We start from the raw sequence: 17,104 nt of genomic DNA, 5'->3' as shown, positions 1-17,104 counted from the left end.
AATAGAGGGCGCTAACACAATAATCAACTACAGGTTATCACAACTCCTCCTCCTTTAGATAATACTTAACACAACAACTTTAAGGAAATAACAACCTGAACACTAGAACATTCAATCCAAGAGAATTAGTTTCAGAACCAACTTCCACAGGTCTGTAGGAAAACATGCATTAACCTACATGTATTGGCTGGTTCCATTGTTACATGAGGAACTATTATTAATCAACAACTGTTTCAATGGTAACAAAAGAAGAACTGTGTTTTTTAGAGTCACAGATCTGGAAATCCATAGAGTTCAGGTTTGGTGCGAACGCGTGTGGATCTGCGAAGTTCAATGTCTGGTTCTGTGTTCTGTGAGCCAGTCTGCTCTGCTGGCATTGGACTTGGCTCTTCCACTGATGGTGTACTGTCAATCTGTACAAGTGGTTGTTCACCAACCATTTCCTCCCTCTCCGATGAAGGAATGGGCCAATTTGGCTCCAAACTGGGTGTGGTTGACACATATCGAAAACGCATTTGATCAATATGGCGCCTCCACACACGACCATCCTCAAGTCGGACTGTGTACATAAGATGGCCACACAATGATACTACACGCCCTGCCATCCATCTAGGGCCAGGCGCATAATTATGCACATAAACGGTGTCGTTCACATGAAACGAGCGAGGTTTTGCGTGTTTATCATGATGTTCCTTCTGTGCACATTGCTTGTTGGTTACTCGACGTCGTAGATCCGGACGGACCAAATCAAGTCTTGTCTGCGGTCGACGATTCATCAACAATTGAGCTGGGGAAATTCCTGTCGTGGCATGTGGCGTGGTGCGATATGTGAACAAGAATCGTGACAACTTTGTCTCAACAGTACCCTCATTCATACGTCTCATTGCGGCCTTAAAAGACTGAACTGCACGCTCAGCCAACCCATTGGATGATGGGTGGAATGGCGCGGACCGGACATGTTTAATGCCATTCCTTCTCAAGAATTCCTGAAACTCTGCACTGGTGAAATTACTGCCATTATCGGAAACAATAATATCTGGCAATCCATGTGTCGCGAAGGTCTGACGCAGCTTCTCTACTGTAGCCAGTGACGTTGCACTATGCATAGCATGTATATCTAGCCATTTGCTATGTGCATCAACAATTATGAGAAACATTCGTCCCATAAATGGACCTGCATAATCCACGTGAAGGCGTGACCATGGACGCTGGGGCCACTCCCATGGGTGCAGTGGTGCAACTGGTGGTGATTGACGTGAGGTTTGGCATGGCGAACACTGTTTGACTTTACTCTCTATGTCTTTGTCCATGCAGGGCCACCATACATAACTGCGACCCAACGATTTCATGCACGACACTCCAGGGTGCGATTCATGTAACTCCTCCACAAGACGCTGGCGACCCTGTGGGGGGATGACAACACGTGACCCCCACATTATGCAGCCGTCTTGGATGCTTAATTCTGTTTTACGACAGATGTATGGCTGCAATGCTGAATTTGCACATTCTGCTGGCCAACCATTCATCACAAATGATCGCACCTGTGACAATACCGGGTCTCGGCCTGTCCAGAGGCGTATTTTCTCTGGGCTGACTGGTGTTGACTCCATGTGATCCATGACCATGACATAATCCGCTGGAACTGGTACATGCGAAGGTGTATGGGGTAATGGTAATCTGCTCAGTGCATCGGCATTACCATTTAATGACCCTGGTTTGTAGACCAACTGGTAATCATAAGCGGAAAGTGTAAGTGCCCACCGCTGAATTCTGGATGATGCCATGGGGGGTATCATTCGCCCTTCACCTAATAAACCGAGCAACGGCTTATGATCAGTAGATATCACAAACTTCCTACCGTACACATACTGATGGAACTTTTTTACTCCAAAGACCATTGCTAATCCTTCCTTGTCTAGTTGCGAATAATTACGCTCTGGTGGAGACAGGGAACGTGATGCATACGCAATTGGATGTTCTGTTCCATCGGCCATTCGGTTGGCCAGCACTGCACCCACACCATATGGACTAGCATCACATGATAGCACTAACTCCTTCTCTGGGTTGTAATGCACCAGAACTTGAGCTGAAACTAACAATTCCTTAGATTCACGGAAGGCTTTATCCTGGGCTGTGTCCCATGACCAGCGGGTGTCCTTCCTCAACAAACAGTGCAAAGGGGCTATGAGCGACGACAAGTTGGGCAAAAACTTTGCGTAGTAGTTGAGAATACCCAGGTAGGATTTTAACTCAGTTACATTACGGGGGACTGGCGCATCCTTTATCGCTTGCACCTTCTCCATTGTGGGATGCAAGCCTGTTGCATTTATCCGATGTCCAAGGTAAACTACCTCTGGTGCGAAGAACTTACATTTCTCTTGTTTCAGTCGGAGGCCTGCACTTTGTAGTCTGGTAAGTACTCGATCAAGATTAGCAATGTGCTCTGATTCAGATTTACCTGTAACAAGGATATCATCGAGAAATGCCACTGCTTGGGGAATGTCAGCTAACAAACTTTCAATGGTCCGTTGGAAAATGGCGGGTGCAGCTGAAATTCCAAAAGGCATTCTCGTATACTGGAACAGTCCACGGTGAGTGTTAATTGTCGCAAGTTCACGCGATGGTTCATCGAGCACAAGTTGCAAGTAAGCATGACTGAGATCGAGCTTGCTAAATGTCTGACCACCAGACATTGCAGCGAACAATTCCTCCACTCGAGGGACGGGGTATGAGTCAACATTAGCAGCCTGATTTACTGTGGCCTTGTAATCTCCACAGATTCTGATTTGCCCATTTTCTTTAATCACTGGAACAATGGGTGCTGCCCAACGCGAGAATGTTACTGGTTCAATGACACCACTCTTTTGGAGCCTATCGAGTTCATCTTCCACTTGTTTTTTCATGGAGAAGGGCACGGTTCTCGCCTTACAGAACTTGGGCTTTGCATCTGTTTTGATATTTATTTTTACAGGTTGTCCTTTTAGTTTACCCAAGTCATCCCGAAATAACTCTTCATAATGATTCATAATCTCAGCAGTCGAATCAGTGTGCCTGACATGGTGAATTTCTTGCCACGCTAACTTAAGATGGCGCAGCCAATCTCGTCCGAGAAGATTTGGTCCTTGACCCGACACAATGAGAAGTGAGAGTTGAGTCTTCTGATCATTGTGTTCTACTGTAACTGAACACGTACCAACCACAGGTATTTTCTGGCCCGTATAAGTTCGTAACTCGACGTGTTCCCCGGTACGAAGTGAAGGTTTCTTGTGCTTAAATATGGAGTCATAAGTGGTCTCACTCATAATGGAGACAGAAGCACCAGTGTCAATTTCCATTGAGACCTTACATTTGTTTATCAGTACATTTGCGATAAGCGGTGGCTCTTTGTTTTGTGCCGAGGTTTTATACATTGTATAGTTAGCTTCTGCATTCACAGGGTTTTCGAAGTCAGGTTCCATGCAGTACGCTTTATCCGTGTGAACTTTTGACGCTACTGGGGTGTGAGACGATTTACCACCCCGACAAACTTTGGCTAGATGTCCCTGTTTTCCACAGTTGTGACAAATGTACGAACGTACCCTGCAATCAATTGCAGAGTGATCCGTGCGTCCACATCGATAACATTTAGTGAAGTGTGTACCTTGTTTGTGGGGCTGTGCTTGTTGTGGATATGGCCTTGTTTGGTTAGGCCCCCTGGTGCTGGTACTACTAGCAACTTTATTGGCTTGCTGCAGGGGTCCAGCGGCCACTGGTACGGGTAAAGACTCGAGGTTTCTTTGAAGGTCTTTGGCATTCTTCATGGCTAGCTCCATGGCTTGTGAAATTTCCCACGCTTTCTTGAATTTAAGGGAGGGCTCTGATAACAGCCTTCGTTGCACTCGCTCATCCTTTAAGCCACATACTAAGCGATCACGCAACATATCCTCTAGTGTAGACCCATACTCACAGTGTCGTGCGAGACGGCGTAATTCAGCAACAAATTCTGCAGTTGTCTCTCCTTGTTGCTGAATGCGTGTGTTAAACTTATATCGCTGAACGATTACCGAGGGAAGTGGGTTGAAATGATCCTTAGCAATCGATATTAGTTCATCAAAAGTCTTTTCTCCTGGTTTCTCTGGTGCTACAAGGCTTGATATCAACTTATATGTGTCAGCACCACAAACACTTAACAAAATAGCTCTCTGCTTACCAGCATCCTCTACATCGTTTGCTTCAAAAAACTGCTTCAATCGTTCCACATACAGAGGCCATGCTTCACTGTCCTTTTCATCTTGAAATTCACCAATATTCCCAAAGGTATTCATACTGAGATTTCTTCTGGATGTTCTCCCTGTTTAGCAGGATCCCATCCTCGTCGCCAAAATGTAGTAACTTCAATTACTGACTTTAACTCACTGGATTAGGTTAACGAACCATGTGTACATGACTTTAATAAACAACAAGATGGATGCCAACACAACTACAAAACACCCTTTCTACAACCAGTCAATAGAGGGCGCTAACACAATAATCAACTACAGGTTATCACACAGGACAAACAAACAACTCTTGTGTAATTACTTGTCTGAAAGATTTATTCATATTGTGCCTTCTTTGCTGTGCAATCGAGTGCAGAAATTTTTCACATCTGGTGGCTTTAAACCTGATTCAGGTTTCTCAGGAATTGAAGTCACCAAAGACAGACAGTCACACCATATAGTTCACAATCATAAAGAATCTGATACCCAGATTTGGCTTCATGTTAAAGATTCTTCATGTTCAATCACTCATGTTTATTCAACTGATCGTGACATTGCCAGATTGGTCTACCATTGCAAATAATTGAAAAAAATGTGATCATTCAATACAGGGCCAAGCCAGGAGATGTAAAATTCCCTTCATCTTAAAAAATTAAAGGATTGTCTTGAGAGATCCTGATCTGGCTGCTCTTGTTGATAGAGGCTTAAATGTGTCAAAAATAATTCAAGTCGTGTTTATTTGCAGTGGTTGTGATTTTGTATCGTACTTTGTTCGTTTAGGAAAGCAACCATTTTTCAATACCTTTTTCCAATATGCTGCATTTATATGTGGGTTGTTTATTGAAAATGCTGAGGGTACACTTTCCAATACTAATCTCGATGAAGACAGTGATTTTGGCTGGTTGGCATTTTATCCTTTTATTGGATGTGTTTACTTCACAGCTCATCGCAGTTGTCTCAATAAATACATATCTCCCATTGAACTATTTCAGACTTTACATTTTCCAACCAAGTCTGAGTGTCATAAACAATTTTTGGAGATTATCAGAAAGGCTACTTGGAAGGGGACATATAAGGATGAGTTGCTTCCTTCTGATAGTGCTCTGCAATTCCATTGGCTCAGATCATGCTTGGTGAGCACAGTGTGGGGTCTCGCTCTTGAACCTGTGTTTATGTACCCAAATGTCTCTGAATATGGGTGGAATCGGTTGCATGCAGATGATGACACTTTGTCTTTTGAGGTTTTGTGGGACACTGAAACAAATATACAGAGAATCAGAACAAGTGTCAAATTCCTCACCAGGGGTTGCTCATGCTCAAAAAGCAAATGTAAGTCTAGGGTGTGTAAATGCAGAAAAGCAGATCGCCAATGTGGTCCAGGATGTACATGTAAAGATTGTGAAAATGTTGTAGTTGCTACTGTACATGACATTGAAAACACAACTTTAGAGCAAAGTTGTATCAGTGTCAATCAAGATGTGCCTCTTATTGAAGAGCATAATATTAATGATTTAAATGTTGATTTCTTTTAACGAGTGCGATATAATGCAGAATGTTGTATGCATCAACTTTGACGAAGAAAGTGACTCTGAAGGTTGACCAAGTAAATTTAGCAAGTTGTATTTTGTATGTGGTGGTGTTTAAAATAGTTCAGCAATTTTAAAATCCACTCTTCATACTGTATCCATTCCATTAAAATCATACTTCCGTCCTAATTTCTTTATTCCTGTATGTACAAAATATTATTTAGGTCATGTGTTTTTATAAGAGATGGGTGACAAATTATTGTTAACATTCCACTTGATATCATATCTGGTATAACTGCATTATTTTATCAGATTTAATGCACATTAATGCTCATGTACTTCTTTTAACTCATGAGCAAAACTTGTATTTATGTCATAGTTTATTTATTTATTTACATTTTTCCAAGGCACTTGTGCCATTGCATATTCATCTATTTTTATTATGCCATGATAACTCAGCCATTTTTATAAACTGAACAAAACTTATATTTATGTTTATTTTGTTTATACCAAGGCACTCGCCACAGTGTTCATTTATTTGTATATTGCAATAGTCATTCTTGTATTTTTGTTAACCGAACAAAACTGTTAGTTATGTTGATTTTATATGCACATGTACCAGGCACTTGCCACAGTTTTTTTTTATTGTTTAATGCAGTGATCAGTCATGTAGTTTTGTAAACTTATCAAAAAGGTATATTTGTGTTAACTTTATTTGTACCAATTAAAGGCACATGCCATGGTGTTCTTCATGGCATGTGCCATGGTGTTCTTCCTCCATGGTTTTTGGTATCAAATGACTACTCAGGTATTTTTGTTAACTGAACCAAAACTTTTATTTCTGGGTTATTTTATTTGTACCAAGGCACTTGCCCCAGTGTGTATTTATTAGGTGTTCGGGCAATAGCCCGAACAACTCTTTGATTTTGTTCGTTTTTTTAGGTGTTCAGGCAACAGCCCGAACAACTCTTTGATTTTGTTCGTTTTTTTTTTTTTTTTTTTTTTTTTTGGTTTTTCTTATTCTTCTCGCTGTCGATTGTCCGCAAGAAAAAGCATAGATGCGAAGCTTGCATTAAGTTAAAACTTTGCACACAGGTAGACAATAGCCAGTAGATTATTATTTCAAAAAATCATAACTTTTGATCTACATGAGGGATTTTTACAATCAATACATCATCGGAAAGGGCATTAACAACTCCGTAAACGCCTCACAGACATAACCCCATTTTGATTTTGTCTTCTGGCTCAAAAGAGAGGTTGAAAATTTCAAAATTCACGCCTAAAGAACAACGTAAATCCCCCGTTGGTATGTGCATAAACATTACACTTAGGCATACACACAACGTGTAGTGTATTAGCTGTGCGGGAGAGTCACGCTCCAGTGATCATCCATAGAGCGCGAAAAAGCTTCATGTAGAATAGTCTTCGTTCATGGCGTTTAACCTTTTGACCTTGTCTTCTGGTTCAAATCAAATTTATTGTACATTATCTACGACCGTACTGCGTTGATAACACCGGTTCCCGTCCGATCACTGAAGTTATGCAAAATCGGGGTTGGTCAGTACTTGGATGGGAGACCAATTGGCGACCAAATTTTGTATTATTTATTTTTTTATTTTATTTTTTCTTCTCCTATAAATAGCTTCGTTTTTAGTCTATTTTCAAGGCGTTTTCAACTAACATTTCTTTTCCGGTTAGTTAGTCTCTTCTTCAGTCGTCATTATGCATAAGGCTCCAACCACAAAAGCTATTTTGACAATGTATACATCATATGAAAGGGCTTTAAGTACGTAGTCTGTTTTCAAGGCGTTTTCAACAAACATTTCCCTTCCGGTTAGTTAGTCTCTTCTCCAGTCGTCATTATGCATAAATTCCTATGCCCTCAACCACAACAGCTATTTTGACAATCTACATCATATGAAAGGGCCTCACGTACTTCACAAAAATGGGTATGTTGGTGGCCTTCTCTTGACCTTTTGACCTTTTTAAACCGGAAGTGCCTGTAAAATGCTTTGAAAGGGCATTATTTAAAGGCTTTTAGGTTGAAATGTACACTTTTTGATGCTTTACCATAAAAATTATTACTCATCGAGAAAACTGTTTGGTTTTTATTTCTTTGCAATTTGACGAGCTATCAACAACACTTTTTTCATTGATTCAAACACTGACCCAACAATAGCCGAACACCTAGTGTTTGTTTCTACAAACACTATATCTAGTTTGTATTTGTATTATTTTGTGATCACTCTGGTATTTTTGTTTACTCTGCAACACTTATTTTGTTTTCATTTTACTTAAAATGTTTAATTATTATTATTTAATTTAAAGCAATAGCCTATGTCCGCCAAGTGTTATGTAGCACGTTCCTTAAGGTGCATAGAAATGCAATATCATTATTTTGTTATACTTTTAAATGTCATGCATGTATGCAGCTGAGAAAAACTTTAAAATAAATATTTTGTACTATTTACAAAAGAAAAAGAAGAAAAGAACAGTGTCATTTGGTTTCTTCTTGTGTTTTTTATTCTTGTATATTTAATATATTTTATTTGGAGCTAACTACAATTCCCAGCTTTTAAGTGAGATTTCACAGTCAATAGATAGGCAGGGTCATGAATTGAACTTTCATTCATTGGAAAAAGTAAAACGCACTAAAAAAAATGCTTAAAAATAAAAGATTAAGTATTATTTTTTTTAAATAAAATAAATAAATTATAGTTCAGGAAAAAAACAAACGAGACGGATTTCATTTTAAAACTGTCAAATATTTGTGTTCATAGCATTGGATTGGAAAACCGCATTATTTATCCCTGAACTAGCAATTAACCGTTGCGTTTATGCCAGTTTGCTATACATAACTGAAGCTAAACCGGGCTAAACACCGTACCAACGAATAATAGTCGGGCACCGCTTTGTTGTCAACACAAGCCCCCCTGATTGCATGACATGAGCAAGGAATCGTGCCAAACCAATTAGGGTGCCTTGCATTTTGTTACGTAGAAGCTGATTAGTCAGTTGGCACGCTCGATGCACACTCTGACCAATCACGTTCGAGCTCACATTAGACCAACGAGTAATGGCGGATTTTATTTTACCGATAATGTTCGAACTGACGGCGACGGATACTTAGGCCGTGTCCTAAACGGCGACTTCGGCTACAGCTACGGCTAGGACGCGCGCGTCTGCCTATTCTTCAACACTGACAGACGCGCTGATCTAGACGTAGCTGTAGCCGAAGTTGTCGTTTCGGACACGGCCTTAGGCAGGGTTCCCCCGACTGTTTCAAGTGTATTCAGGAACAACGACAGTAGCGGTTGGGTAGATGAATAATGTACCTAAACACACATGATTAAGGTTTGTCAGCACGTTTTCGTTCAATGCTACAAAAGGGACTTTTTCGAAGACCGTTATTTTTGTACAACGATGATAAATTCACCCATGATGTGTGTTACTACAATTAAGCATTTCTCTTTCATACTAGAACGTTTTTAGATTTTTACATGGCTGGGTTTTAACGATATGATTTTTTGAAAACATGTGCCCTCCAAGCTCATTATATATGCAAAACTGTGACTTTTATGAATACGCTGCAAATGAAAAAAAAGACCTTTCCCGAACGGTGCGCACGGACTGCATGTATTAATTAGTTCATTGTACCATACCATATTGCTCAATTTTTACACTCATCATGTATTTGAAAAAAAAAAAAAGCACGTAGAGCCGAAGCTCCGCCCCACGCAGGTTCGACATTTGATCCTGTGAATTTCGCTCCGGTTCTGGTAATTTTTTGTCCATTTTTCTTCGAAATATTTCCTCAATGGTGTTTTGTTTTGAGTATGATGGCAGGCTGCATTATTGCGGATTAAGTTCGTACCCTCAGAATTTGTGTCATGATTTTTGAAAGTGGTAAAAATGGGGCAAATCTGGTGACTAGCTGTCAAAATTGTACGTGTTGGCCCAGATCAACCGTTTCCGCTCGAAACAATCTCGTAACCCTCCGGCCTGGCGGCCGTCGGGAGGAGGGTTACGTTATCGCAACTAGTAACAGCCCTGCAACTGTCATGGCTAATGGAAAATATCACCCATTCTGGCTGGTTATAGATGCAGCTGGGTACGACATAACATGACCAAGCTCAAGAATCTGACATTGATGGGCGATTGAATTGGACTGATTGCGGTATTGACAACTATGACAACAACTAATGATTGATGGATCAAAGTGGAAGACATACAAACTGCTTATTGATTATACGTAATGCATTATTTACTACAATACACAATTTGGGAAGAGCATATATTATCTCAAGTTTTGACTTTTTTCTTAAAATTTTACAAATTTTGGCAGCCATTTTATTAGCAGCCATTATGGTGGCCATCTGTATACCCGACTAGTGACAGCTAGTTATACCCGACTAATTACAGCTGTGGAGCTTGATGTATTAACATTCCATTACCAACCGGACAACATTTAATTTTGCTAAAAAGTGCAAACAGTTGTGTGGCGACCTTTGCTGCTCCAAGCTGTGTGTATGAAACCAGAATATATTTACGTACATACAATGAGAAGATCAGCCAATGTGAGTCACAACCAGACCATTGCTGTGCACCAGGGCCCAATTTCATGGCTCTGCTTACCGTAAGCACATAATCGGCGCTTACGGAAGCAAGGAATTCTGTGCTTACGGCAAGCGTATATCACGGGTTAGCAGCGAATTTGGGCTTCTGCGCGTGCGTACTAGGCATTCTACGCTTATATAAGGCTAGCGCAGAAATTCGGCGCTTGCACGTAAGCGGAGAATCGCGATCGTAAGTGCAGAATTTGGCGGTAAGCAGAGCCATGAAATTGGGCCCAGGTCGCGTGCAGGCGGCAGAAAATAACCCCAAAGAAACCGGAAGAAACAACACGTCCAGGTACGTCACAATTTTTGGCAATATGTTTGCTTCCACCATCGGTTAAAGGTGCTCGTGTTTCTAGCTGGAAGCGTTTATGTTGCGGGTGTTTTTTTGCCGCAATTCTTTTTTTTCTTCAAATTCATGATGAGTGTAAACATTGAGCAATATGGTAGGAACAATGAACTAATTAATACATGATGTTTCAAATGTAGAAGGTTGGTGGGGAGCATTTTGTTTGGTCTTTAAAAAAAAAACCATGGCATTTTAAAACATAGCTAAAAAATATCGAAAATGACTGGCAATTATACACAACAATCTCACCTGGGCTTGTTTGTACATACCAACAACAACTCAACTCAAAGACTTAAACTGAATGCGGACGGCCGGACAGACATAGGCTCGCACTGGCTCTGCAGGTCGCCAATAATAACAATTTTTTAAAAAGCGTTTTTCACACCTGAAAGGCATCTCAAAGCGCTTCCAACATTATTACACCTGCAGCCGATTTCACGAAAGTGTGCGTAACTTGCGCCATGTTGTAAAGTTACGCCACATAACTGTTGCGGGAGTGACCCCCTAAGAAACTTTAATTAATATTCTTTATCCCCGATGCAAATTTAACATCTCTTATATCATTTCGGTACCCACTGCCAAAACATAGGATTCGAACTGCCTCTAGCTACCAGGCAACCTCGATAGTCTAGTTGGTAAGACCATGGAGGAAGGAAGAGACGGAGCTCGAACGAACCGCAAAACCGCAGAGTAACAAAAGAATACCCTGACAATGCCCCTGTCTGACCAGTGGAAAAAGATAGAAGATCTCCAGCTGGACGGCCGATTAACGAGCAGGATTAGATCTCTTTGTACAGAACATGCGGTACCGCCGCTCTGCACCGTTGCCTTCGTGTAAAGTTGAATCATTGGAGACAAGAATTGTGAATATACACATTTTCATTTACCGTTTGTGGTGTTTCACTGAAACATCATGACATATTTTTTCATTTTTTGCGACTTTCCTGTCACTAGCGGTGGTTCAAAATTTGGGTATTAGCACACGAGGGTGGTTGGTATTCAATTGTGTTTTTCGATTTGGTGAGCACAAGTGTACACAAGTTTTATCAGGTCTCAAAAAAGTTGTTTTTCTGTATTATATCCATACGACATACGACACCATGGTTGAGTGAAGAACCAAGTGCGCACGCGCAAACTCATATATGCCAGGTCGCCCATTGTCTGTATAAGGTATGTCAGTGATTACGAGGTGTTGTTAAACGATCGCGGTGCCGCAGGTTCGACTTTTGAAGTCCCTTCGTTCGAGCTCCTTCTCTTCCTTCCTCTATGGTAAGACACTGCTCTAGAATTGCAAGGGTCGTGGGTTCGAATCCCGCCTGAGTAAATTAATGCCTGTGATTTTTTTTCACAGGATTCGGGAAAGTACTGAGTATACAGTGCTGACACACATCGGTGTATGGGTAAAAAACAAAATTAATATTCTTTATCCCCGATGCAAATTTAACATCTCTTATATCGTTGCGATACCCACTGCCAAAACATAGGATTCGAACTGCCTCTAGCTACTGGGAACCTAGGTAGTCTAGTTGGTAAGACACTGCTCTAGAATTGCAAGGGTCTTGGGTTCGAATCCCACCCTAGTAAATTAAAGGAACACGTTGCCTTGGATCGGTCAAGTTGGTCTTTGAAAAGCGTTTGTAACCGTATAAAAATCCATATTGTTGGAAAGATGTTTTAAAAGTAGAATACAATGATCCAAACAAACACGCTCGAAATTGCACGGTTTTCCCTTTACCTCGTCGACGAACACACGTCAGCCATTTATGGGAGTCAAATTTTTGACTCCCATAAATGGCCGACTGTGTTAGTTCGCAGTAAGTAAAATGAAAACCACGCAATTTCGAGGCAAATTTGTGTGGATCATTGTATTCTACTTTTAAAACATCTTTCCAACCATATGCAATTTATAACAAACGGTTATAACTCGTCTGATCCAAGGCAACGTGTTCCTTTAATGCCTGTGATATTTTTTCACAGGACTTGAGAAAGTACCGAGTATACAGTGCTAACACACATCGGTGTATGGGTAAAAAACAAAATTAATAACCCAAGAAACTTATTACATGTCAACAACAACACTCAAACGTGAAGAGTATTGATGTCGTGTCTACTGTTCCTAAACAACAGCAAATCCTTTCAACTACACGTAAATTAAATTAAATGAAAACCATTCTCTCCAAATATTTTGTGAAATTCTTTTGAAATGTTTTGAAGACAAACTGTAACTACCATTATTTGTCATCTTCTGACAGCTAAATTTAGTTAATATCTTCATATCTTGATCAGTTTTATAATACAACTAATTTGTTTGTGTATTGTTTTGGTGCGTGGGGTATGGGTCTTGAATTATGTAACGGTGGTTACTGAAAGATAAATAAAATAATAAGCCTTGTAGTATTTTGCTGCAATCGACTTGTCTGTCTTGTATGAAAGTATTTGATTTGTTTTGATATGGGAGGGTAAAGTTTTTAATGGAAACAAAATTGATTGATTTGAATGTTGTTCGGAACCTATAGGCTAAGTTCATAATGGCAATTAAAATTATGAGTGATGAAAGTGTTTACTGGAATTGTATTTATGGTGGCAATTCAAACCAACAGTCACTGGTTTCGAGAATCCCGAAAATCATGGCTGATATAATGTATTTATTTCCTTAAAAAACGTACTTGAAACCATTGACTGATTGATGTGTTTTTGTCTTGTTTCTGCTTAAAGAAAGAATAAAATATATTTCGGAAAACACTGTCTCGTTGTCGCTGCCCAAGGAATAGCGTAAGCTAACCTACGCAAAACACGGTGAATGGCAGTTTTTTAACTTGCGCAATAAAATACTGACTTGCGCCATGAAAATCGAGGGCGTAAGTTGCAACATTTTTGTAGCGCCACTTTTAGGCTTGCGCTACTTATAGCTTGGCGTAACTTTCGTGAAACCGGTGGAACTCGACAATAATTTGTGCCGAAACTTATGCCATAAATGTTGAGCAAGGGGAGGGTAGGTGTCTGTCGGGCCGCGCCCAATGAAGCAAAACATTTTGTCTGGCGGCTGATATTGTCCTGTGTTTAGAAATAGTGCATTAGGCCTATTGGTAATTTCAACTTGGTTCTAGGTCGTTCCTCCGATGTTTAACCCCGGGGGTGGGGGTGTCTGGCAGGCCCAATGCAGCCAAATTATGAATCAAGGGCCACAACTTAAATAGCATACACCTTCAGCCACACAGCTGGTGTCGTTATTAAATTACGGGCTCTTAATGTTTGAAAAGAATACCACCTCGACGCACGGTGTCGGCCGGGGGCGGAGCTCCAAAAGGGGGAGATTTTAGCATATTTTAAGAGGCTGTATCTCGGGAACGGTATGGACTGGAGTATGGATTTAATTTTTGGCTTGTGTTCATATTAGCCATAGTGGAACAGTTACACAAAGTTCCATGTAAATCTGAGCTAATTTGACAACTGGTCAGTTTCAACCCATAATAGGTTTGTACACTAAATATTTGGGGGAGGGGTGTCTGGCAGGCCTAATGCAGCAGAAAATTTGTCTGGCGCTTGATATTTTTTACTTAGTATCATGGTAATGACCATTTCCACTTGGTTTCATGTGGTACCTAGAATCTTTGATTCAGCCTATTATTTTGCCTCTTTGTTGGGGGTCCATGCGCCATACGCAGCAGGGGGCCCCCGGCAGACATCCATATCTGACTTTGTCAGGTTATCCACTAAACGTTCCTGTACTCAAATATTGGTACCTCGTTCCTTTAACCAAAGTGCTCTGGGCTGCCGGTCTAGAAGCACAAGAGCTTGAGTTTGGTGCTGTTATACACTCGGCCACGACAGAGTGAAGCCTTGCACCACTACATGTATATCCAAAAAGCGAGGCCTGGGGCCGATTTCACAAAGGTCTCAAATTGATCGCAACTTCAAATCAATCGTAGTTGCTAAGTAAAGTGTGATGTCACAATACAAATCTCTATGGTGATACTGAAAATTTGTCTTGCGATGAATTTTATTGCTTTGTGAAATCGGCCCCTGGTTCTTGATAATTTACTCGACTTCGTCTTGGTAAAATTATCAAGAACCAGGCCTCGTTGGGTTTAAACAACTAGTTGAAACCTCTTCACCACACATTGATTCCCTTATTTATGCGCAATACAATTCATACATATTTCCAAACACGATTGGCATGCAAATCCTAAGTGTACACATTTTAACAATGGGTTATATTTTGGTTTTCTTCATTTTAATAGTGTAATCCTATTGTGTCTCTCAGACCTTTTAACAATGGTGTGCTCGTACATGTTTAGGCTCTCAAAAAGCCTTACATATATCTTTATGTGTATCCTTATTTAGATGAAGTGTGATTTGAAGATAGAGCCTCACCCATTACAGCAGACAGTAGTAGACATGGCATATAGCATGATAGAAGGAGGGTTTCTGAAAAAAACCCACCAGTATAAAGGTAAGGATGTCATTAATAACAAATCAACACATGAAGAGGAGAAAGACAATGAAGTAACCCAGCAAGTAACAGATGACAGTTACAAACAGGGTGATAAATAATGCTCGGGCTAGACACATTGGGCCGTATGAATAAAAACTAGCATTTGCTTTTACTAGCCTTTTACTTAAATCGTTATATGAACAAAAGTAAGCCTTTACTTGCTAGTAATTGGTCGAACAAGTACATGTAAGTAAAAGCAAGTGCTTAAGGGACTCTTCTTATTGAGATGTAAATAAAACACCTTTTACTATTGTCCTGTAGCATTCACTTGTAGTTTTACAAGATACTGGGCCGTATAAAGGCCAGCATTGATGTCAATAAGTAAAAGATCAGGCATGAGCATTTGCTCAAATCTCTGTAAATAACCTTTTACTGGATTAAACACCATTTACTTGAACGGATTAGTAAATGGTCAGAGAAAAGCACAATAGTGGGGTATTCAGGAGTATAACAATAGCGGGCATGGACGATCGTAGATCAATAGCGATTAACTGAAATGCAGGCAGCAGTTTATGATGGCGGCAGTGGCTATGATGAGGAAACGGCCATCCTCTCCACGCCAGAGCTCCAGAGATCGGTATTTTTAGAGCAATTAAAGTAAACTTATAGTTGGATCATTAGGCCAAGGGGAAAATAATCCTTTAAAACTGACATACCGAGCCATATGCAACACGGTTGTTTAGGTAAACGTTCAAGCTCCTCATGCAGTAGCTTGAAAACTACAAGTAATTGCTAAAGGATGTTAGCAGAAGGTCGTTTTTATTTATATGATAAAGGTAATCCCGCGAGTATTTACTTAAAACTCTAAGTATTTGCCTTAACTTCCTAGTCCGACAATTTACTTATCAAAGCCAAGTAAAAAGTTAATCAAGTAAAAGATTATTTATAGAGATTTGAGCAAATGCTCATGCGTGATCTTTTCCTTATCGGTCTTTTGCTAATGCTGGAAATTTTACTTGATTAGTAATTGCTGGTTTTTATTTATACGGCCCATTGAAAGTACTATCCTAGTAATTTGACAGGGAATGCATGTCTGGTCTTGTTCCGCATCATGGATGGCTTGAAGGACCTGCAGGTGAACACCAACTATGCTTGATTGGCTACCAATAATTGGCCACAAAATAGATCAAGGAATTTATTGAAAATGTTTAATATCAGTATGGTTTCACAATGCTTGATTGGCGATCAATTTGGCCACAAAATATATAAAGGAATTTATTGAAAATGTATAATATCAGTATGGTTGAACAATGCTTGATTGGCTACCAATAATTGGCCACTAAATAGATCAAGGAATTTATTGAAAATAATTATCAGTATGGTTGAACAATGCTTGATTGGCTACCAATAATTGGCCACTAAATGCATGTAGATCAAGGAATTTATTGAAAATGTATAATTACCAGTGTAATCACTGTTCCTATGTTCATTATTATTATTGTCTAGTAACAATAACTACTGGCACATTGTTTTGTGTATGGATTTTTTTTAACTTTTCAGTATGTATTAGATATATGAACATAACTGACCGGATATGAACATAACTGACCGGTTGGAAGGTTGCTTTTTGACTGAAATCAACTATGCACAGGAAAGCGATTGTTAAATACAGTGATCTGGTTTTAATAAAGCTCAACAATGTAAGTGGTTTCGGCCAAGGTGCCCCGAAGGGTTTAGGGTGTTCAGGGTGTTCATGTGGTTCTGGGATTGCAGCCCTTGCTAAGGATTTTAAATTAACCATATATTTTGTACAAAGACCAGTTTGGCTCTAACTTTCTCTTTGGTTTGAATGCATATTTTTGGCGAGGGCATTTAAAGATTTACATTTACATTACAAGTGGCGCATGACTGGTCTAGAAGTTCATCACCAGCTTTATATT

At 40.1% G+C, this 17,104-nt stretch overlaps 1 protein-coding gene across 1 annotated transcript; it reads right to left on the bottom strand.

The window, feature by feature from the left end:
- Positions 1-269: 269 nt before the first annotated feature.
- On the bottom strand, positions 270-4,304 carry LOC117298657 (uncharacterized protein K02A2.6-like). Its single transcript, XM_033781974.1, has one exon. It carries the CDS (start codon positions 4,302-4,304, stop codon positions 270-272), a length of 4,035 nt encoding a protein of 1,344 aa, XP_033637865.1.
- Positions 4,305-17,104: the final 12,800 nt, after the last annotated feature.

This window comes from Asterias rubens, chromosome 13 (assembly GCF_902459465.1).
Source record: "Asterias rubens chromosome 13, eAstRub1.3, whole genome shotgun sequence".
Classification (NCBI taxonomy): Eukaryota; Metazoa; Echinodermata; class Asteroidea; order Forcipulatida; family Asteriidae; genus Asterias; species Asterias rubens.
This window is presented reverse-complemented; position numbering and strand designations above follow the sequence as displayed.